The sequence below is a fragment of the Panthera pardus genome, unplaced genomic scaffold (assembly GCF_024362965.1).
Source record: "Panthera pardus isolate Hobbes unplaced genomic scaffold, ASM2436296v1 HiC_scaffold_6, whole genome shotgun sequence".
Lineage (NCBI taxonomy): Eukaryota > Metazoa > Chordata > Mammalia > Carnivora > Felidae > Panthera > Panthera pardus.
In genome coordinates, this window is record NW_026526991.1 from 22,547,875 (window position 1) to 22,572,779 (window position 24,905).

The 24,905-nt window shown below is 37.2% G+C and overlaps 1 protein-coding gene across 1 annotated transcript in view; it reads right to left on the reverse strand.

Moving 5' to 3' along the window:
* Positions 1-24,905, reverse strand: part of APAF1 (apoptotic peptidase activating factor 1) — an 84,840-nt gene that overhangs the window by 57,114 nt on the left and 2,821 nt on the right. Inside the window, 12 exon segments of the mRNA XM_053895318.1 lie at positions 2,129-2,267; positions 2,975-3,025; positions 3,027-3,053; positions 3,055-3,145; positions 3,556-3,752; positions 3,754-3,794; positions 6,530-6,661; positions 6,760-6,872; positions 9,520-9,703; positions 22,536-22,733; positions 23,395-23,587; positions 23,776-23,950. Coding sequence (XP_053751293.1) covers positions 2,129-2,267; positions 2,975-3,025; positions 3,027-3,053; positions 3,055-3,145; positions 3,556-3,752; positions 3,754-3,794; positions 6,530-6,661; positions 6,760-6,872; positions 9,520-9,703; positions 22,536-22,733; positions 23,395-23,587; positions 23,776-23,913 — 1,504 coding nt within the window. The 5' untranslated portion in view covers positions 23,914-23,950.

Consider the following 24,905-nt stretch of genomic DNA (forward strand, 5'->3'; position numbering starts at 1 on the left):
CGTTCATGAGCTCACGGTTTGTGGGTTTGAGCCCTGAAAATCAGGCTCTGTGCTGACCGCTCACCTGGAGCCTGCTGCAGATTCTGCGTCTCCATCTCTCTCTGCCCCTCCCTCACTCTCACTCTCTCCTCTCAAAAATAAACATTTAAAAAAATTGTTTTTTAAAATATGTCCTAAGAAAATAATCAGACAAGTGTCCTTCGGCAATCTAATTATCTATAAGCCAACTGGTCACTATACAATGAAACAGTATGAAGCTTTAAAAATTTTGTCCACTCTATGAGGCGCCTGGGTGGCTCAGTCAGTTGAGCATCTGACTTCAGCTCAAGGTCATGAACTTGTGGTCCTTGGGTTCGGGCCCCGCGTCAGGCTCTGTGCTGACAGCTCAGAGCCTACAGCTTGCTTCAGATTCCGTGTCTCTCTCTCTCTCTGCTCCTGCCCCACTCATGCTCTGTCTCAAAAATGAATAAATGTTTAAAAAAAAATTTTGTCACTTACATAAATTGACATAAAAAGATGACCATGAAATGTAGGTTAGTGGAAAAAAAAGATATGACTATTTCATTTTTTTTTAATGTATACTTATTTTGAGAGAGGGAGGGAGAGAGAGAATACCAAGCAAGCTCCACACTGTCAGAGCAGAGCCCAATGTGGGGCTTGATCCCACAAGCTAAAAAAGATCATGACCTGAGCCAAAATCAAGAGTCAGATGTTCAACTGACTAAGCCACTCAGGCTCCCCAAGACTATTTCTATTATGATCCTATTTTCGTTTTAAAAGAATAAGTATATGTATCTGGGCAGAACAACTTAGAAAATTATACAAAAAAAGCATTAACAATTGCCATCTTCATTTTCTTTTAGTTTTCCTAAAGTTTCCAATTAAAAAACATTAAATATTAGAAATTACCTTTAAAAATCAGGAAAAAAAAGTCTAAAATGGTGAGAAAAAAACTGAATCCTGGTCACACTATCAGACATGCCAAATTTTAAAAAGATGCACTGACCCATAATCCCACTTCAAAAAAATTTTTGAAGGAAATAATGTAGGTACAAAGACAAGCAAGATTGTTCATTAAAGCATCTTAAAGGCAAAAATCTGAAAACCTAAATGTGCAACAATTAAAGCAAATTTGGCACAGATATTTATCAGAATATCTTCATTCCAATGCAGATTAATTAAATGTAAACTGTATTTTGCTAGGTGAAAAAAAACAGGGTACAACAATACACCCTTTTTTTTAACCAAGAGATAACATATCTAAGCATAGACAAATTACTCAAAGTACATACAGTTTTCCAAAATGTTAACATTTTGAATTAGTTGATGTAATGACTTCAAATATCATCTATGTGGTGATGATACCCAATGTAATCCATAATGTTATGGATACGTTAAATTAAGTTATATTAAAATTATGTTAATCTATAATTTTTCCCCAGAAATCATATTCATATATCCAACTACATATTCATTATTTCCAGTCAGATGTCTTAAAAGTATAAGAAGCAGTATATTCAAAATGAGTTCCTAACACTCCCTCACCCCCTGACAGACATCCGAATCTCAGTTCATATCAACTTCCATTCTTTCTGTTGTACAAGTCTGAGTAATCTTGTAATACACACCAATTCCATCAACAAATCATGATGATTCTGTACCATCACTTTCTCTTTCCATGCTTTTTTCTTTCTCTGAGCACTTACTACTCCCAAAATAGCATAAATTTATTTGTCCACTATTGGTCTCCCTAGAAAATGTAAACTCAACGAGAGCAGGGACTTTGTGCCTATGGTATATGCTCACAATGGAAAACAATACAGTACCTAACAGGCACTCAATAAATATTTGCTGAATGAATGAATATACTTTTCCCATTCTTCATTCCTCTCAAAGTTTAAAATCCATACTGCCCAAAAAAAGAAAGCTACTGGTAAGAAAAGAGTGAATTTTTAGGTGGTTCATTTACTAGATTTACTAAGGTACCTTTTTAAATCACTGTAGGTAAAAAGAGTAACAAAAACAAAAATACTTACATAGACTTAAATCTTATTTTTACAGGAAAAGAAAATTCTAAACATAGGATGAAATAAAAGTGAGATAAAAAATAGTAATTTTTAAATGGGTCATCTTACTTTGTGCATGTTAGCACTAGCCATGTGGTAAGCCAGAAAATTGTACCAATACATGCAGTCCTCCTGATCTGGTGAAAGAGTATGTGGCTGGTGATGTCTCTGGAACTGAGTGACTAACTTCTTATGTAGATCCTGAAACACAAATGAAACATTTTAGAGGACAGAAACAATTTCAAAACCTAAACATCACTATAGCTTACAAAGTTATTTAAAATGTGCAGAGAATCAACCCAGAAAATACTTAATTACAAAAGGAAAAGATAGTAGCTTTACACTGGAGAAACTAGCAGGTACCACTTTAAACCAAGTGATCAACATTAACATCACTGACATAAGAAATATCGACTTCCTAATATGATGCACTGAAGACACAACATAACTTTTGTGGTATTCTTGACAAAAAAAAATAACCTTAATATAGCCAGGAGAAACAATCAGACAAACGAAACTAAGAGACTCTATACAAAATAACTGAGTAGTACTCTTCAAAAGTAACCATGAAAGATAAAGAAAGCCAAGAAATTTCATAGATTTGAGCGAAACCAGGGAAACATGACAATTATTATGCAATATGGGGTCTTGATCTGAACCACAAGAAGGTCGCATTAGTGGGAAAGCTGGTGAAATCCAATAAAATCTGTAGGTTAGCTATACAATATCCTGTGATTGTTAATTTTTTTGGTTTTATTATAGTTACATACGATGTTAACACTGGGGGAAGCTAGATGAAGGTACATGCATAAAACTCTCTTTAACCCTAAAGACAGTTTTGCAACTTCTATAACCCTAAAAATTTCAAGTTAAAAATTAAAAAAAAAAATGCACAGAGATGCAAGTACCTGAAGCTGGTTGCGATTCTTTTCTATAAGGAAATCTACTTGAAGATCATGGTAAATAATAACAAAATGATTTTCCATTTCCGATCACAGAATAAGAGAGACTTATTAACAAACTCCTGCAGTATGTCTTCAACTTCTTCAGTTTCCATGTCCCAGAGAATACATAACACCAGGGAATCATTTTAAGCATTTAATGTATCACAAAATTACCAATTACCAGGATTGCAGATAAGATGTTAACACACATAAACATACACACAAATCATATCATAAAGCCCTGAATAACAGGCATCTCAATTTCATATGAAGAAGCTCAACTATTTGTCAAGATAGAAAAGAGAGATAACAAAGTCTGATGCTTCTCCAGCTTCACTAGAACTGAGAAATAGGAAACTAATCTGAGTTCAACACCAAGCTCTTGATGGAGACTAAGAGCAGTAGGATTTTTACATCCCCCACACCTCCTCAGTGACATGGGTCTTAACCTTCCAATATCCTCTATAACAACATCCCTGGTACTATATCAAAAAGTTCCATGTCAAAAATACCCAATGATGAGGATTGCTGGTCCTTCTATTACCTTTGTAGGCACCTTAACATCCTTTTGAAGGATGGAAAGATCTGTATAATAATCTTTGATGTCCTCTCTGAGCATTTCAACACTTATAGACATGGCTTCATCCAGAGCCTCATAATCATAAAATGAAGATTTCCTTATTCTCTTAAATTGCTTATTCTGAAGTTGCCTAAGGTAGTAATCCCAACGGTTTGGGAAATCAACGTAAAAGTGCACCAATTAAAGACACTACAAGAGGAGAACCTAAAAAATAAAACAAAACAAAAAACAAAGTCACTGGGTTAATACTGTGTCATTTCAAAATTACCACCTAAGAGTCACATTATTCTTAAAAACAATTTCTGCTGCATGTTACCCAAAGCCTTAAAATATTTATAAAACTTGTTTCAACTTATGCATTTATTTCTAAAGAAGGCATTAGAAATAAGAAATATTTCCTTTAAGGATATCCATCACAGCATTATTTATTTATTTTTTACTTTTCTAATGTTTATTTTTGAGAGAGAGACAGAGGTGAGCAGGAGGGGGGGGGGGGGTGGGGGGACGGCAGAGACAGAGGAAGACGCAGAACTCAAAAGCAAGCTCCAGGCTCCTCGCTGTCAACACAGAGCCTGATGCAAAGGCTTTGAACTCACAAACTATGAGATCGTGACCTGAGCTGAAGCTGGACATTTAACCAACTGAGCCACCCAGGTGTCCCTCAACACAGCATTATTTAAAATAGTGAAAAATCTGGGGCGCCTGGGTGGCTCAGTCGGTTAAACTCAAAGTTTGTGAGTTTTGGGTCTCGCATAGGCTCTGTGCTAACAGCTCAGGGCCTAGAGCCTGCTTTCGATTCTGTGTCTCCCTCCCCTCAGCTCCTCCCCTGCTCATACTCTATCTCTCTCTCTCAAAAATAAAGATTTAAAAAAAAAAATTTTTAATACTAAAAAATCTTTTTTTTTAAATGTATTTATTTATTTGTGGGGGGCAAGGAGGAAGAGAATCCCAAGAAGGCTCCCTCTGCACTATCAGTGCATGGAGCAGAGTGGGACTTGAACTCACAAACCATGAGATAAAGACCTGAGCCGAAATCAAAGAGTTGGGTCACCTACCCAAATAAGCCACCCAGGTGCCCCCTGAAATAGTGAAAAATCTTAAACAACAATAGAGAAATGACTGAATAAATTGAAGTTATCACAATATTATGCCACTAATAACTTTTTTCAAAACATAGTTTAATGACATAATATTCAAGATTTGTTATATGAAAAAAGACAAGATTCAAATTATGCATACCATTGTAATCTGAAATTTTTTTCAAAGTTTTATATGTCCTAAAAGACTGAAATACTCTCGTGATGATAATAATTATCAGGTTTTTGGATAATTTCTCTTTTTCTTTATCATTTCACACATCTTTTAAATGTTTCAAAATAGGGGCATCTGGATGGCTCAGTTGGCTGAGCGTCAGACTTGGGCTCAGATCATGATCTCGCAGCTTGTGAGTTCAAGCCTCGCAATCAGGCTCTGTGCTGACAGCTCAGAGCCTGGAGCCTGCTTCGGATTCTGTGTCTCCCTCTCTCTCTGCCCCTCCCCCTGTTCATGCTCTGTCTCTCTCTGTCTCAAAAATAAATAAATGTTGGGGCGCCTGGGTGGCGCAGTCGGTTAAGTGTCCGACTTCAGCCAGGTCACGATCTCGCGGTCCGTGAGTTCGAGCCCCGCGTCAGGCTCTGGGGCTGATGGCTCGGAGCCTGGAGCCTGTTTCTGATTCTGTGTCTCCCTCTCTCTCTGCCCCTCCCCCGTTCATGCTCTGTCTCTCTCTGTCCCAAAAATAAACAAAAAACGTTGAAAAAAAAAAAAATTAAAAATAAAAAAATAAATAAATAAATAAATAAATAAATGTTTTAAAAAAAAAAATTTAAAAAAAATTTTTTTAAGTCTTGAAAAAAATTTAAAAAATAATAAATGTTTCAAAATGGACAAACATCACCTTCACAATTAGAATACAAATGAAGTATTCTTTTCTAAGATATTTTTTAAAAGTCAATTAGCTCAGGGGCACCTGGGTGACTCAGTCGGTTGAGCGCCCAACTTCGGCTCAGGTCATGATCTCACAGCTCGTGAGTTCAAGCCCCACGTCAGGCACTGTGCTGACAGCTCGGAGCCTGGAGCCTGCAGCTGCTTAGGATTCTGTGTCTCCCTCTCTCTCTGCCTCTCCCCTGCTCATGCTCTGTCTCTCTCTCTCAAAAATAAACAAACATTCAAAAAAAAATTTTTTTAAGTCGATTAGCTCAAAACGAACTATCTGATAGCAGAATGAAAAAACAAGGTCTGTTGAAGCATTAACAACAGTGGAAGAAATAATCTTAAGAACTGATAGGACTATTTACAATTTTAAATTTCTGTATGTCAAATAAAATACTACAAATGAAATTAAAAAGCAGACAAAAAACTGGGGAAAGTATTTACAAAAAATGGCAAAGAGCTAATAGCTTCAATAGAGTGCCAAAAGTCAATTAAAAATCTGCTATCACAAAGAAAAGTGAGTCAAGGATAATTTCTTAAAATGCAATATTCAATAAACAAGTAAAAGGTTTAACTTCACTCAACTTCATAAAAAATGCAAATTAAGAGAACACCATGTTACATACAAAATTTAGAATACTATTTTTATAAAATCAACCAAAAAAAAATTAAAACTCTGATTCTCATATTTTTTTATTCTTTGACAAAGTCATGTCTTTATCTAATGTCTCCCACTAACATATCATGGGTGTTCATTAAATATTATTTTAATGAATAAATGAATACCAAAATATTATTATCTATTTAGGGTATCAAAGAAAAACCTAAAATACTCTAGGTTCTAGAATACAATATTCTAGTAAAGTTTCTGGATGTTCATGTGCTAAATTGTCATACTTATTAGCTTAATTTACAAAAGGATAAAATTAGTATCTCTATAACCCTCTCATACACAAAATAAATAACCATACCTTTACATTCTTTTATAATACTGTGAGCTTGTTCTGGCAAATCTGCTTTCTTCATATTAACAAAAAGGGATAAAATTTCAAGTCCTTTTTCTTTTCCTAAGCCACTCTCCACAGAGACTACATATTTAGGGCCTGTAACAAAATCACACGATATAAGTAATTTGGTTAAAATATATATAAATCTAATTGAATTAAAACATAAAGGTAGTAAAAAGCATATTAACCCTTACCCATTACTGAATCTGTAACACTCTTGTCTCTGGTTGTAATAAGAATCTGACACTGATTGTCAAAAGCTTTTAATACCCAAGGATCCCAAACATCATCCAAGATCAACAGAGACCTAATTTTAAAAAAACAAAAACTTGTATTAAGTCACTAATGACATTTATTTAAAGCTTCCTTATAAGGTCTTTTAAAATTTACAAAATAAAAGATATGTATTTCATGGCTCCTCCCCTTTGCTATATTCGTTTCACAATATACTGATACAAATAAGGGAAAAAAAATTAGACTTTCCTCTCTTCCAACCCAAAACAATGAATGCATTTTATTATTTTCTTAAGTTTACTTATTTATTTTGAGAGAGAGAGAGTGTGTGTGCGCAGGGGAGAAGGAGAGGCAGAGAGAGGGAGAGAGAGAATCCCAAGCAGGCCCCACACTGGCAGGCTCAGTCTCATGAACTGTGAGATCATGACCTGAGCCAAAATCAAGAGTCGGAAACTTAACTGAGCCATGCAGGCACCCCAATGAATGCATATTAAAGTTAAGAAACCTATAAAAACAGAACCGTGTAGGTATTAAAAAGTGGTTACCAAGTGCCTTAAAAGAAGTTTCCAAGTAATGAGGTTTTTCTAATTTAGTCTTTAAGTACCAAAAACAAATGAGAAATGAGCTCAAGGTTAGCATTAGAATCAATCATATAACAATGACCATTTTAGCCTTTTTTTTTTACCTACAAAACTAGCAATTTCATATGTTCTAACATAATGCACTAGCAAGAATATTACCTTTCATTTGGTACACTAGTGGGGGTTTTTTCCATCTATAAGTCAGTTTATTTATTCCTAATGAACCTCTGTGCCAATTCTTAATTGGTTTCTCCAAAAACTTTTTTGAACTCAGCAGAACATACAGAGAAAAAAATACAACTAAAAGCTGATAGGGTAATTATACACTAGCATTTTTATACTAATGGCACATCACTTCTGTGCATTACAAAAAAAGACTCTGGGTACACATACAGCCTGGCAAATTGCCAAAGCATAAACCACAATGATGTTGATAAACAAAACGAATGACAGGGTGCCTGGGTGTCTCAGTCAGTTAAGCATCCTACACTTGATTTCAGCTTAGACCATGATCTCTCAGTTGGTGAGACTGAGCCTCATGTCAGTCTCTGCACTCACAGCACAGATCCTGCTTGGGATTCTCTCTCTCTCTGCCCCTCCCCCACTCATACACATCCACACACACACTTTCTAAAAATTAAATTAAAAAATAAATTTTAAAACAATTTAAAAAATAAAACAAAATGAATGACTTTACAAGCCATGGCCTGATACATGTGTTAGCATTTACAGTATTTTCCTAAACAGAAATCACTTTTACTTTCATAGGGAAGGGAAGCAGAACTAGGGAGAAGTTACTACACAAGAAAAGAGTATTAGTTAGTGGTCTCAATCCCATTTCCTCCAGGAAAATAGATACCAGTGACTATCAAGGGAAGGGGGCAATAACAGAGGGATCTGGAAGAGAAAGAAGCCAGAGAGAAGGGAGCTTGTCCTCTGTATTATGCATCCATTAAGAATCAACTACGAGGCTTTTCCCAAATTACTACTCTCACTCAATATTCTGATATTAATCCCTTACCAATTTAAGAATCACTGCCATACTCACCACTGTTACATATGAAAGTGTACTGCATCATCAGCTACACTGCAGCATTAAAAAAAAGTCCAGAGCCATTACCTAATTCTCACCCAATTTACTGCTGAACTCCCAAGGAAGGCTTTATTCATCATTGTACTTGCAACACTTGACCCAGAACCTGGCAGAACACTCAATGTTGGTTAAATGAACCAATGAAAGAATGGTTGTTAGATCAGGGAAATCAAAGTGATGACTGAATCCCAGCTGGTTAACTACTGATGATTATATTGTTAACATAAGCAGCAACCACGCTATTGTCTCCCTTCTGGCTAATGAAAATTGCAAAACAGTTGATAACAGCGCCTGGCACATAATTATAATCTTATTTATTGAATGAATTATTTAAATAAACAAACAAAACACACTCTTGAAGTACATGGAAGTAGAAAAGTTAGATATACATATATCCAAAATTTAATACAACACAACAGAAGGGTCCCATTAAATAAATAACCCTTTTACCAGGTGCCTATATTTATTCGGTCTCTTGTTCAATGTTATCCATCAGAAACAACAGATTCAGGAGCACCTGGGTAGCTCAGCTGGTTAAGCTTCTGACTCTTGATTTCAGCTCAGGTCATGATGTCATAGTCATGAGATCAAGCCCTGCATCTGGCTCTGTGCTGGGTGTGGAGCCTGCTTGGGATTCTCTCTCTCTTTCTCTCCCTCCCCCTCTCATTGCCCCTCCCCTGCTGGCACACACACTGGTGCACACATATGCTCGCTCTCTAAAAATAAACATAAAAAAATAAAAAGAATGGATTCAAGGTAAGAAGCTTGCATTTTCTAGCAAAGATCGCTAACCAACTCACCTTCTTAAGAAATACTTCTTGAGCACCCCAGTGGTAGATAAGAGACACAGTAGTAGAATGCAAAGAAAAGTAGCAATTTTTGCCCAGTGGCAGCCACTTTTGTTTTAATACAAGACAAAGAACAGCAGAAAAGCAACGGTTCATTCTTAGATCTCTACTGAGGAGCAAGAAAAGGGTATGATGTTCTCAAACTGTCAGCAGTTAAGTCTCATTGGGACTTCATACATTAAATTTTTCTATCTGTACCGTGGGTGTTTACGCAGCATCAGAATGCGAAGGCGGTCTTTAGCCTCTTCAATATTGAGTGGAAGCCTCTGGGAGAAACTCTCATCCTGATCCAACCGTGCGCAAAGATTCTGCAGTTTCATCAGAAGCCCAGACTTGTCTTGTTTCCCAACTGAAACCCAGTGCACACCCCCTGGGAAACAACCTAGGAAAATAAATAATAAACTTAAGGCCTTTGAACAGGTGTCCTCCTTTGAAAGATTTTGGTGATTAGATTTGCTCCAATTTCAACCTCATCCTATCTTTAATTTCTCTTGATTCAGTGTATACATTTCGCTTGTAGAGTACTGTCGAGCTTTATAACCTGAATCTAAGAAGAGCTGAAGATGTGAAGAAACTGAAGTTTGAAATAAATCCGTTTATCGGTAAAATCTTACCAAACTAAAATTTAGTTTTTGTCCTATGTCATCAATGATCACTGTAAAACATAATTTCTCAAACTCAGTACTTTTGACATTTTGGGCCAGATAATTCTTTATTGTAAGGAACTTTCCTGTGCATCGTACGATGTTTAACAGTCTCCCTGGCCTCTACCCACTATATGCTAGTAGCATTCCTCCTCCCTGGTTATGACAACCAAAGATATCTCCAAACATTGTCAAATGTCCCCCTGGGGGCAAAATTGCCTCTGACTGAGAACCACAGATATCCAGGAACACATAACTCACTCATTATGGTTCTCGTATAGAAACTTAAAGTAAGAAGTTAGGTTCAAGTCTGGCTCTACTGCTTACTAGCTATGCTATCTTTAGCAAATCACTTAACCTCACTTTCATTTGTTATACTGACGTATACTAAGGTATTATTTACCTTACCTATTTCAGAGTTACACTGAGAAATTAATAACATGTAAATTTGCTATGTTGTTAACCGTAAGGTATTATAACAGACAGGATTACTAGTGATATGGATCTGAGAGCACCTTGCAAATATTAAGCTTTGAAGTAGTAGGTACCATATAAGAATGGAAATTATTATTACTGTTACTTTCAACTGTTAACATCATTATCATTGCTAATTAAGCCACAGTATATCTTACAATACATATTTTTACTTACATAGGTATCAGGAGCCAAAAATCTTAAGCCTTCATAGACTATACTTAATCAGCTCCGTGTATAGATTAAAAAAAAAAAAAAATGCAAGAAGGGTCCCTATGTGTAAAATATGGTGAGCAGTAGCATTAGACCATACCAGTGGCATTAACCATAAAGATTTATATTAGGTAATCATAAATAGTATAAGAAAAAACAGAAAACAGATAAAGATTAATAAGTTATAACATACCAAAGGGCAATTTTTGTTTACTGGTATTTACAAATAATTAAGTACAAAAATCACTATTATAAAAACTTAATCATCCAAAAGAAAGATCTGTATAAATGCAAAGACCTACTTATGACAGATATTCTAAGGGTTCTACATATTAATCTATTTTTAATCCACATAGTAAACTCTCAGGAAGACACTTATTTTCCCCATTTTATAGATAAGGAAACTGAGGTATAGGGAGATTGAGTAGTTTGTCCAAAGTTACACAGGTTAATAAAGTAGAGCTGGGATTCAAACCTCCAGCACCACTGCTCATTCTAAACTATTCCGCCTCCTCAAGGATATTTACTGCAGCACTATTTTAACAGAAAAAATCTGGAAACAACCTGCAATGTCCACCCTAACCACCTCTTCCCAAGCCTGAGGCAGGACCAACTGAGGAAAGAGAAAACCTTACATATAAATGAAGTTTGGAATATTAAGTAGGCCTTGACATTTTAATTATTGAAATTAGATTGCTGGAATGCAAACTGGTGCAGCCACTATGGAAAACAGTATGGAGATTCCTCAAAAAGTTAAAAACAGAACTATCCCATGGTCCAGCAATGGCACTGAGTATTTACCCAAAAAATACAGAAACACTAATTCAAAGGGATACATAGCAGCATTATCTACAATACCCAAATTATGGAAACAGCTCAAGTACCCATCGATTAATGAATGGATAAAGATGTATATATACACAATGGAATATTATTCAACCACAAAAAAAGAATGAAATCTTGTCATATGCAATGACACGGATGAAGCTACAGAGTATAATGCTAAGAGAAATAAATCAGAGAAAAACAAATACCATAGGATTTCACTCATGTGGAATTTAAGAAACAAAACAAATGAGCACAGGGAAAAAGAGAGATAAACCAAGAAACAGATTCTTAACTATAGAGAACAAACTGATGGTTACCAGAGGAGAGGTGGGAGCGGGGATGGGTTAAATAGGTGATGGGATTTGTTTGGGATGATGTATGGAACTGTTGAATCACACTATACTGCATACCTGAAATAAATATAACCTTGTAAAGAATAAAGTTACAGTTACATCAAAAAAAATTTTAAAAGAAGTACACTTGTGATGAGCACCAGATGATGCAGAATTGTTGAATAGCTGTATCATATACCTGAAACTAATCCAACACTGTATGCTACCTAACTGGAATTAAAATAAAAACTTAAAAAAAAATTAGATTGTTTTTAAAATTTGAAGTGACCTGGGGACTCTGAACCTGTACAAGGTGAGGGAAAGAATCAGTCCCAGGGAAGTTTTGAACAGGCAACACGGGAAAAAAGTTGTTTTTTGATTACACCCTATAAACTTCAATGCAATAATTATACATAACTAAACCTAGCAAAATTGCCAAGGTTTATGGTCATAAATTTACACTGGAACTAAGTTGGGTGATTTTCTTCAGCAAAGAGGAAGGAAATTATGGTCTGGATGAAGCAATGTGGAATAAGCAAGTAACTGTCTGGATGAAGCAATGGGGAGTAAGCAATTAGATCCCATCTCCTAGCAGAGAAGAAGCAATCAGCTTTTACCCAAGTAAGGAGAAACTAAAGAGCCAAGAGCATGTGCTGAGAAGCAACTGAATAATGGACAATAAAAACCTAGGTCTGAGCCTAGGAGGGTGCTAATGGGATAAATAGTGAGGATATTATGGAATCAAGAAGAAATAAGTCTTGATAGATCAGAAAACTGTAGTAGTGAACTTGAAGAATAGAATAGGTGGAGGTGGGCAAAGGGTAGAACCGGTTTAAGTTAAGATTTCAAAAGTAGTATAATTTCCGGTTATTGGCAAGGACAAGGGTCCAGTCTGTGATCAAAGAAGCAAATGGCTAAAGGAAAATAAAGACAACGGTCACTGCAGATAAAGAAATCAAGAAACTGAGAGGCCAAGGTTTTGGATGACTCATCTATATAAATGTCAACTGATCTTACTAAGAGTGTCAACAGAAGAAGAGCTTAAATTTATAATTAAGAACTCCAATCATCAATGAATGAGAACAATATCATAACTGGGAAGGATCAGAGAAATGAACTTCAAAGGACAAAGACTTTAGCTGGAAAAGGGAGTATTAATGGTCTGGATGAGGCAACAGAAAGCAAGGACAACATCAAACACTTCCTAGTGCTTAAGTATATAGGGTGTAAAGGGAAAAAAGTTGCCAAACCATGGAAGGTAGCTATAGAGAATGTGGTATTGGGGGGGGGGGGGGGAAGCAGTGGGGGAATGCCCAATTTTAGATAAGGCAAGGAAATAAACATTCTCAGAACAGGTTGATAAGATAGAGTAAGATAGAGGAGTTTCCTGATCACAGAGGAGAAAACCTAGGGGATAAGACAGAAAAGCTTGGGAATGAGAGGAGGAAACCTAGATCAGAATTGGCAATGTACTAACTAGTAACCGCATGAGAATCTAAAAGATAACAAATGACCGGGAGATAGAGAATTCTGCAAGGAACTAGGGTAAAGACAGTGCTGTGAAGCATGGTTTGATTATCAGTGAAAGCTTCTGCAAGCTCCCTTAGACTTCCCTCAGTATAAGTCTACATTTATGAAATAGTAAATCCCTGAGGTTTCCCTTAGTGTTACAGCTGCATTCTGTGTGTGCACAGGTTTGTAAATGTACAGGAAAAAAGTTTTGGAAAACTTCACTGTAAACTGTTAACCACAATTACCTCTGCTAAAGGATTTAGAATTTAGGAGAAAGGAAAAAAAAGCAAGTGAAAAGAATTTTTACTCTTTTTTAAATGAAAATACTACTTTTGTAATTTTTTTAAAGATTTTATTTGTAAGTAATCTCTACACCCGATGTGGGGCTCAAACTTACAACCCCAAGATCAAGCATTACATGCTCTACTGACTGAGCCAGCCAGGCACCCCTACTTTTGTAACATTTAAAACAGATTTTAAACTACCTGTTGCTCCTAAGGTTTTATGTTTTGTTTTTTTTTAATGTGTGCATTCCATTTAAAATTCCTTAAAAATCGAGGCACCTGAGTGGTTTAGTTGGCTAAGCAGCCGACTCTTTATTTCAGCTCAGGCCATGATCTCAAAGTCCACACTGTCAGCACAGAGCCTACTTGGGATTCATTCATATTCTCTCTCTCTCTCTCTCTCTCTCTCTCTCTCCGCACCCCTCCCCCCCCACGTTGTGTTCATGCACACTCTCCCCCTCTCTCTCTCTCTCTCTCTCTCTCTCAGAATAAAGGAACTTAGGGGGAAAAAAAGTCATCCCAGAGTAAAAGACAACGGAAAGTGTCCAGATGTAACTAGCTAATAAATTCCTCAGATTTAAATTTAAGTACCTATTACCTAGACCAAAGGTCTTTCTCTCCTAAAGAGAAATACCATATGATATCACGTAAATGTAGAATCTAAAAAATAAACAAACAAAAAGCATAAACAGACCCATAAATACAGAGAACAAACTCATAGAAGGGAGGGGAGTGGAGACACTGGGCAAAATGGATGAAGGGGAGTGGGAGGTACAGGCTTCCAGTTATGGAATGAATAAGTCAAGGAGATGAAAGGTACAGCATAGGGAATACAGGGAATGGTATTATAATAGCACTGTATGGTGACAGATGGTAGCTATACTTGGGGTGATAATGTGTAGAGTCCTCAAATCACTATGTTGTATACCTGAACCTAATGTAACATTGTGTCAACTATACTTCAATTAAAAACAAAGTTTTTAAAAAATAAAGGCACAAGGGGCGCCTGGGTGGCGCAGTCGGTTAAGCGTCCGACTTCAGCCAGGTCACGATCTCGCGGTCCGTGAGTTCGAGCCCCGCGTCAGGCTCTAGGCTGATGGCTCGGAGCCTGGAGCCTGTTTCCGATTCTGTGTCTCCCTCTCTCTCTGCCCCTCCCCCGTTCATGCTCTGTCTCTCTCTGTCCCAAAAATAAATAAAAAACGTTGAAAAAAAAAAAAAAAAAAAAAAATAAAGGCACAATAATATGTTCAAAAGCAAAAAAAAAAAAAAAAAAAAAGTCTTTCTCTCCTAAATTTAAAACAAAAACATTAGGGCATTAGAAACATATCCAGGGGGCCCCTGGCTGGCTTAGTCGGTAGAACATGTGACTCTTGATCTCAGGGTCATGAGTTCAAGCCCCATGCTGGGTACAGAGTTTAATTAAAAAGAGAGAGAGAGAGAGAGAGAGAGAGAGAGACTTAAAAAAAAAGAAACACATGCAAGAAAAAATAAAACACTGCTAGCTTTACAAAGAAAAACAAAGAGACCAGATGACCAACTCATCTGCAAATCTACCATCACGGTATAACAGTATTAATTCCACATTTCAGAAAGAATGTAAACATCTTGACTATGGGCACAAGAGGGAGCAAGTCAGCCTTGAATGAGGCTTACACCTGTAATTCATTCAGGGGAACTTATTCACAAAAACACTGCCTTTAATCAGAGAAAAGTAACCCCATCCTACTTTCACATGTGATTTGTCATGGTAGCAATTAAAAATCTAATAGCATCAAAGAAATCTTAGGAAGGACAGAACGAATAGTAGACAGCCTCCAGATAAAGCTTCCATGCTTTAAAAACTCAGCATATATACACAGCGATATCAATGGTTTATAAACATGTTAACTCCTCCAGGCACCTGGGTAGCTCGGTAGGTTAAACGTCCGATTCTTGATTTCAGCTCAGGTCATGATCTCACAGTTTGTGAGTTCAAGCACCACAGAGTCTGCTTGGGATTCTCTCTCTCCCCCTCTCTCTGTTCCTTGCTCTATCACATATGCTCTCTCTACCTCTCTCTCTCAAAATAAATAAATAAACATTAAAAAAAAAAAAGGGGGGGGGCACCTGGGTGGCTCAGTCGGTTGGGCGTCCGACGTCAACTCAGGTCATGATCTCACAGCTTGTGAGTTCAAGCCCTGCATTGGGCTCTGTGCTGACAGCTCAGAGCCTGAAGCCTGCTTTGGATTCTGTGACTCCCTCACTCTCTGCCCCTTCCCAGCTCACACTTTGTCCCCCTCCCTCTCCCTCTCTCTCAAAAATAAACATTAAAAAAAAATTTTAAAAAACACCTGTGAACTCCTATTTTCCTACCCACACCCAAAATAAATAAAGGGTTGAACATTCGAAAGGAAACTGGGTTACTCGGGGCACCTTGGGTGGTTCAGTCAGTTAACCAACTGACTCTTGGTTTTGGCTCAGGTCATGATCTCACAGTTGGTGAATTTAAGCCCCGTGTCAGCTCTGTACTGACAGTGCAGGGGCCTGCATTCTCCCTCTTTCTCCCTCTCCGTCTCTCTCTCCTCTCTCTTCTCTCTCTCTTTCCCTCCCCTACTCAAGCTCTCCCAAAATAAATAAAAATGAACTTAAAAAAAAAGGAAATTGGGTTATCTAAAAATGTATAGGCATAAATAGTTAAGAATCTAATATTCTTTATTATTTATAATAATTTCTTTAAACACCACCCTAAGACAACAAAAATTCTATAAGAACCAGTATTTTTTTAATTTTAATGTTTATTTTGTGACAGAGAGCATGAGCAAGCATGACCAGGTGAGGGGCAGAGAGGGAGACATAGAATCCAAAGCAGGCTCCCAACTCTGAGCTGTCAGCACAGAGCCCGACATGGGGCTCAAACCCATGAACTGTGAGATCATGACCTGAGCCAAAGTCAGACACTTAGCCAACTGAGCCACCCAGGTGCCCCCAGAACCACAGTGTTAATAAAGTTTGTAAACCTTACAGCTATCGACACTTACAAAAGAAAAAAAAAAAGGTTTCATACTACAATTAAATGGCAAAAATCCAAGGAATCTTGGATTCCATTCTAAAATGGAAATGAACTCCAGTGACTAAAATTTATCTTCAGTAAAGTATCTACTCTTGAATTAGTGGATATACTAAAGCAGACTCCAAAAACATTAATGAACTAAATCTGAATAATAATACCATTTTAGAAGTACTTAAGCAAAATTCAAGAAGCACAAATTAGAAGACACAAAAATTCATTAATTTGACTATATCAGAATTAAAGATTTCTGTTAAAGACATCCAGGGCAAAGTTAATACAGACAAATAAAAAGAAGACATTTACATAATCTAAAACCAACAGCATCAAATATCTAGAATATAAAAGAAACTCCTAGAGAGCAAAGAGAAAAAGAAATCTCAATGGAAAAACAGACAAATGATACAAACAAAATTAAAAAAAGGAAACCCAAAAAGCTAAAAAGCTTCCTTAGAAATAGTCAAACTCAAGTTATCAGAGAAATGCAAATTAAAAGATTATACTTGCTGACCTAGCAAAAAATTATAAATCTAGATATCTACTGTCAATAAGGAAGTGAGATTATAGGATCCCTCATACACTACTCATGGCAACATACAGATTGGAGGGCAATCAAATCTGATGTCACCATTTTCTGTAATTTAGTGATTCTGTTCCTAGGTACATACACTCAAAAAATTCTCACTTCTGTAAAAGTTCAGCCCAGCTTTGGTGGGGCTGCAAAGAGTTGGAGACCATCTATGTATCTATCAACTAGGGGAATAAACAATAAAATGTGCTAGATGCACCCCATGTAGGATAGCAATCAGGTTAACAAATAAGATATATACCCAGCAACAAAGATAAATCTTAAAAACAGTGTCAAGAGAGGTAAGAAATAGAATAATTAACGCTATAACATTTACACAAATTTAAAATACCTGCCTACAAACAACACGTTTTACAAGAAAACATACATTACAAATATGCTTACAAAGAACATACATTAAATACACTGGAAGGATCACCTATGGGGAGGTGTGATCACCTATGGGGAGGTGATACAGTGATCAATATATTTGGTCTTCATCACTGTTCCCGGCACATAGCTGTAAAACCCTTGTAATTTCCCAAATAAGAGCCATAGGGACACCTTTTATAATATTTAGTTTTGTTCCCAGTTCCTGAAATAATGCCAGAGGTATAAAAGTGAAAATTATTCATATAAGACACTTTCAACCACACCTGAGTTTGTTAATAAAATTACTTTTGAAAAGGCTCAATATAATGGAAAAATGGGGACTGCTGCCAGGGAACCAACCATATAGAGGGTTGGAACTTCCAGCCCCATGCCCCAGATCTTCCAGACCTCTAGAGATGGAAGAGAGGCTGGAAATTGAACTCAATCACTAATGGCCAATGATTTAATCACCTTCATTTTAATGAAGCCTCCCAAAAGGGGGGTATAGACAGCCTGTGCAATGAAGGTGTAGACAGAGTGGTATACTAGAGTTGTCAGGGAAGCTCAACACCCCTTCCCACATACCTTGCCCCTACTGCATCTCTTCCATCTGGCGGTTCCTCTTTTATATGCTTTTATAATAAACAAGTAATCTAGTACATAAAACGTTTTCCTTTGAAGCTACACTAGGGACACCTGGGTGGCTCAGTTGGTTAAGCATCCAACTTCAGCTCAGGTCATGATCTCACGGTTCATGGGTTTGAGCCTCGCGTGGGACTCCGTGCTGACAGCTCAGAGCTGGAGCCTACTTCAGATCTGTGTCACCCTCTCTCTCTGCCCCTCCCTCCCTTTCTCTCTCAGAAATAAATAAACATTAAAAATATATATATATTGAAAGTCACTCTAACAAATTAATCAAATCCAAGAAGAGGGAAAGTCCAATCTATAGTCATTTGGTCAGATGCACAGCTAACAACCTGGCTTGTGATTAGCATCTGAAGGATGGGAGGGATGGCAGGAGGACAGTCTTGCAAGATCAAGCCCTTAACCTGTGGGATCTGCCACTATTTCCAGGTACATAGTGTCAGAATTGAGTTAAATTGTAGAACACCCAGCTGGTCTTAAAGAATTACTGTGGAGATGAAACAGAAGAGGAGACACAATGGAAAAGTGTGTATTAAAGGAATGGATGGAAAGTGAGAATGGGAATTTTTTTTTTTTAATATATGAAATTTATTGTCAAACTGGTTTCCATACAACACCCAGTGCTCATCCCAAAAGATGCCCTCTTCAATGCCCATCACCTACCCTTCCCTCCCTCCCACCCCCCCACCAACCCTCAGTTTGTTCTCAGTTTTTAAGAGTCTCTTATGCTTTGGCTCTCTCCCACTCTAACCTTATTTTTTTTTTTCCTTCCCCTCCCCCATGGGTTTCTGTTAAGTTTCTCAGGATCCACCTAAGAGTGAACACATATGGTATCTGTATTTCTCTGTATGGCTTATTTCACTTAGCATCACACTCTCCAGTTCCATCCACAGTACTACAAAGGGCCATATTTCATTCTTTCTCATTGCCACATAGTACTCCATTGTGTATATAAACCACAATTTCTTTATCGAGAATGGGAAATTTTTAAAAGAAAACATAGTAGCTAAAAGCTAAGTCTTGTACCAAAAAAAAAAAGAAAGAAAAAGAAAATAAAGAAAAGAAAAAGCTAAGTCTTACACAGACCCAATATGAAAACAGGTGTGAACTAAACAATGATTAATTCAATCCTCTATATATGAACATGAAATCTCAAAAAAGTATATGAAAGATATTAACTACATTATAAACTGGACTATTGCCAGTATCTTTGACATTTTCTCAAAACAAGGTGGTTAAAACTCTGAGACCACTATTTATACCATCTGATTCCTGGGTAATTAATTCCATAAGTTATTGGTCAATTTTAACCCCTAAAATTGAAAATTCACTTCAGTAATCTAGAGTGATTTAAACTGAGTTGAGCGGCATACTTCTAACCTTTAAATTAGTAAGCTATAAATATGTTTTTAAAAGGAAATTCATCATAATATTGTAAGGAAAATGCATTTCTTCACACTAAAAGAACTTAAACCAATTTTTACTCTGAAATACCCTTAGTGATCAACTTTGCAGTAGAGTGAGCGAATGAATAAATAAGTATTCAAATAAAACCTTAGCCATAAGACTTGGATGGAACTGAATCCCACAAACTTCTCTCTAATGACAACAGGGAAAAACCAAGGAATTGGGCATTTTTCTAACAAAAGAAGATCAATACTATTGACAAGGGCTGTGAAGTATACACCAAAGCAGGGTGAGTACAACAGATGTGCCCTAGCCTTCATCTTTCTAAATCTCTTAAAGGCTTACTATTTATTCCATCATTAATTTTGTCATCTCATCATAAACTCTTTTAACTGCTTATTATGTATTATAAACAAAAAAGTTATTAACAACTAGAAGTCAAGAACCATCTTTAAATTCCACTTGAAGTCACTAATGAATGAAGGCAACCAAAGACTGATGGAGCTGTCTATGAATACCTTGAGAACCCACCAGATTCATTAAGGTCAGCAGTACACCTGCGACATGTCCTAAACACTCTTCTGTACAGTATGTCCTTCCCCAGTCTATTCAATACCTTCACTGCTCTCCCAACCCTACCTAGTCTACCTAGCAAACTTCTATTATTCCTCCAAACTCCAGCTAAAATGTCATGTCATTAGAGGAGCCTGTCCTGTTCATCCTCTTCCCCCAGAGAGATAATACTTCCTTCGTTTGTTCTAACTTTGTACCACATACTTGTTTCTACTGCTCTGTTTGTCACATATAATTTGTTTACGTGTCTGTCTCCCCTACTTGACTGTGAATAAATTTCTTAGATGCACAGACTAGACCTTCCTTTTTGCCAAGCTCCATAGTAGGCTCTCAAACATTTGCTGAATACATGAATACCTGAAGCAAGAAGTCAGTCACTAGATGTCAAATGAATCTATAAAGCCTATCCACAGGGGCGCCTAGCTGGCTCAGTGAGTCGAGCATGGGACTCTTGTATTTATTTTATTTTTGAGAGAGACAGAGTGCGAGTGGGGGAGGGCAGAGAGGGACACACAGAATCCAAAGCAGGCCCCAGTCACTGAGCTGTCAGCACAGAGCCTGATGCAGGGCCCAAACTTGTGACCAGTGAGATCATGACCTGAGCCAAGGTTGGACGCCCAATTGACTGAGTCACCCAGGTGCCCCATGGGACTCTTGATCTCAAGGTTGTGAGTTCAAGCCCTACAGAGTGTAGTGATTTCTTAAAAAAAAAAAAAAAAAAAAAAAAAACCTAGGGGTGCCTGGTGGCTCAGTCAGTTAAGCATCTGACATCAGCTCAGGTCATGATCTCATGGTTTGTGAATTCAAGCCCCACATGAGGCTCTCTTGCTTTCAGCACGGAACCTGCTTCAGATCCTCTGTCTCACTCTCTCTCTCTACCTCTCTCTCTCAAAAATAAATAACATTTTTAGGGGCGCCTGGGTGGCTCAGTCGGTTGAGTGTCTGACTTCGGCTCAGGTCACGATCTCACAGCTCTGTGGGTTCGAGCCCCGCATCGGGCTCTGTGCTGATGGCTTGGAGCCTGCTTCGGATTCTGTGTCTCCCTCTCTCTCTGTCCCTAACCCACTTGCATTCTGTCTCTGTCTCTCTCAAAAATAAATAAACATTAAAAAATTTAAATAAATAAATAAATAAATAAATAACATTTTTAAAAATAAAAAAAAAAAGTAAATTAAAAAAAAGGCCTATCTGCAAAAACCCATTGGTTGCCATAGTCAATTCCCATTTTTTTCTTTTTCTTGGGGATTACATATAAGGTAGACAAGTTACTAAAAATTTTTTTCTTAAGAGAAGCCAGGATTTTTTTTTCCCCTCAGGATTTTTTAAGTAATCTCTATATCGAAAATCCAATATAGCGTTCAAACTCCCAACCCTGAGATCTAGAGTTCCATGCTCTACTGACTAAGCCAGCCAGGCGCCCCTAAAGATTTTTAAAGATAGACCACTGATGGAAGTAATTACAGAAATGGAATTAATAGTTTAATATAGGATGCCAAATACATGGGAGAATCACCACTAGGAGAATCATTAATGGAAATGAGTTTCCAAAACTCTCCTTCTCTATAGCACTCAACTGACAGGAACGTGTAAGTCCAATACTGCTTAAAAGACAGGGATATAAAGTGGACAACCTTTCAAAATCCTTTTTCAACTCTACAATCCCCTCAATTATTAAGATACAAGGGAACTAGATTCAATCCAGTAATAATAAGTGCCATCTAATAATGAATTTATTAGACTGGTTAGCCAAGCCTCTTTGTCTGGCTATTGGAGAATATTGGCCTGGAATTGGAGAATAACAGCTTCTCCAAGATGTTCACATCCTAACCTACAGAACTTGTAATCATAGTACCTTAAATGGCAAAAAAGGACTTTGCAGATGCAATTAAATTAAGGATTTGGGGATGATATTATTCTGGATCATCCAAGGGCCCCTAGAAGAGGGAGGCAAAAAGGTGAGAGTCAGAGAAAGAGAGGCAGTGACAGAAGCAAAGATCATAAAGAGAGAAAAAGATCTGAAGATGCTATGTACCACCAGCTTTGAAAATGGAAGAAGGAACCATGAGTCCAGGCCACCTCTAGAAGCTGGAAAATGCAAGGGAAAGGATTTTCCCTAGAGCCTCCAAGAGAAACTCAGCCCTGCTGACACCATGACTTTAGCCCAGTAAGAACTACTTTAGACTTCTCACTTCCAGAACTGTACAATAATAAATTTGTGTTGTTTTATGCCACCAAAGTTCTGGTAATTTGCTACAGCAGCAACAGGAAACTAATACCATGCTTCCTTAGCCAGCAACACATGGTAATCAAACTTACCATCTAAGAAAGAATGATCTCGAACAGTTTCTGCAGCTAAAACAGACTTCCCACAACCTGCCATTCCGTATATGATGACCCATCCTGGTTCACCATTTAGTTTGAAGAGGTTCTGCTGAATTGAGTTCACCAGTTTCTTCCTAGTAACAAAGACCACCGGCCTCTGTGGCACTCCACCTTCACACAGGACTGTCCTTACTGAAATCCAAAACAAAACAAGTATGAATGAACAGAACTTTGAAATGGTTACTCAGGTCATACCATAAAAGCCAAAGAAAGCAAGGCTGGGGCTTTAACCTCAGAACTTCCAAGAGAAGATGTGGCTAGCATACTAACCTCAATGCTCTGATTTCTCAGAACATAACAAAAAAAAAAAACATAGGCCTTTCAAGATGACTACAGATAATGGAAAGCTCCATCTGCATCTGCCCTTATACACCCTATTCCTCCTTAACTCTCCAATCTCTTTTTCTCATATTAAAGACTGGAAAGGATGGTGTAAAGGAATATGGAGTTCCTTTCAAGAACATAGATTTCTAAAGATTCTTATTCTTTCCTATGCATGAGCTCAATAAACACAGAACTGGAGAAGAGCTTAAATAAAAGCCTAAAAATTGTCTTTTTAATCCCTAAAAATGTGTATTGTTCCCTCAGCAGTAGACAGCTCCCTGGGCAAGAGGAAAATGTGAGTTAACATAGGTACAAGTAAATATATTTAAATTGGAAAACCTAACTATAATTTTTTCACATGCATTTTCAGTGAACCAGTCTCTTCAACAGACTCCATTTAAAATACGATAAAACTGCAGCAATGTAGCACTGTCATAGCAATGTGATATAAGATATAATGAATACAAACCATATGAAGTTATTCCACCAACTGAATCTTTGCCACCATTCGAAGAAGAGATGACAGGAATGCCACCATGAAGAAGGCCAGCAAGATCTTTATACCCTTCATGTATTAGAGCATTGTAGAATGATATGTAGGAACAATTATCTTTTTTAAGTATCATTTTAATTAGGAGAGCTGCTCGTTGCTGCTGAGTGGGCTAAAAAAAATAAGTAGTTTAGTATACTACAAAGAGTATGTTTGCAACATAAATTAGTGGAGACCAGTGCAAGTTCTGAAATAAATTTAAGAAAACTTTTTAAAGTCATCAAATAATATCAAACATTTTAAATAAAAATTGGAAAGAAAAAAAAACTTTATAGCAAAGACTGCTTCAGAGGGCTTTACCTCATTTTTTACTTTTTCCTCCTCTGATACTGTTAAAACTCCATCATTAATCATACAATCCATGATGTAGGATGTTTTAATGTCCTTTTCCAGGGCTTCTCTATGTTGAAGCAAACAGTTTCGAGCTTTTGCATCCATCCTCTCTCAAATTTTTCTCTAAGCTGTCAACCATCAGCTATGGACAAAACATCAAAATTTTTGTCAGGTCAATAAAGATATGAAAAGATGTGCAACATTACTGGCAATCAAGAAATAAAAGATTTTTTTTTGGCAAAGATTTTTAAAACTGGACAAAACCCAACGCTTTCAAAGGTGTGAAAAAATGAGTTTTCATATGCACCACTTGAGGAGAGTACAAAATAGATATAACTTTTCTGGAAGGCAATAAGATATAAAAGCATTTAAGGTGAGTATTGTCTCTAACCCAAAAATCTCACTTCCAGAAATTTACCTTAAGGAGACATTTACATACGTATGCAAAGATATAAAACAAAACAAAACAAAACACAAAAAAGAGTTAACAGAGCTGTGAGTTCAAGCCACAAATTGGGTGTGGAGCCTACTTAAAAAAAAAAGTTAAGAGAGAATGTTTGGGTAAGAAAAAAACGTGAAAACAAAACAAAATTAAAAACAAAAAAGATGAGGGGCACCTGGGTGACTCAGCTGGTTAGACGTCTAAATCCTTGATTTCCACTCAGGTCACGATCTCACAGTTTGTGAGATCGAGCTCTGTGTCAGGTTCTGTGCTGACAGCAAGAAGCCTACTTGGGATTCTCCGTCTCCCTTTCTCTCTACCACTCCCCAACTCGTACTCTCCCTTTCTCTCAAAATAAATAAACATTTTAATAGACACACCAAAAAAATGAAAACAACCTAAATGCCCACCAAGTATGGATTTAAAAAATTAGAGTATGTATGTAAAGTGGAATATTATACAACCATTTAAAACAAAACACATCTCTATGGAGTACCTGGGCAGCTGAGTTGGTTAAGAATCGGACTCTTGATTTCAGCTCAGGTCATGATCTCACAGCTTGTGAGTTCAAGCCCAGCCACCGGCTCCACATTGACAACACAGATGCTGCTTGGGATTCTCTGTCTCCCTCTCTCTCTGCCCCTCCCCTGCTCTT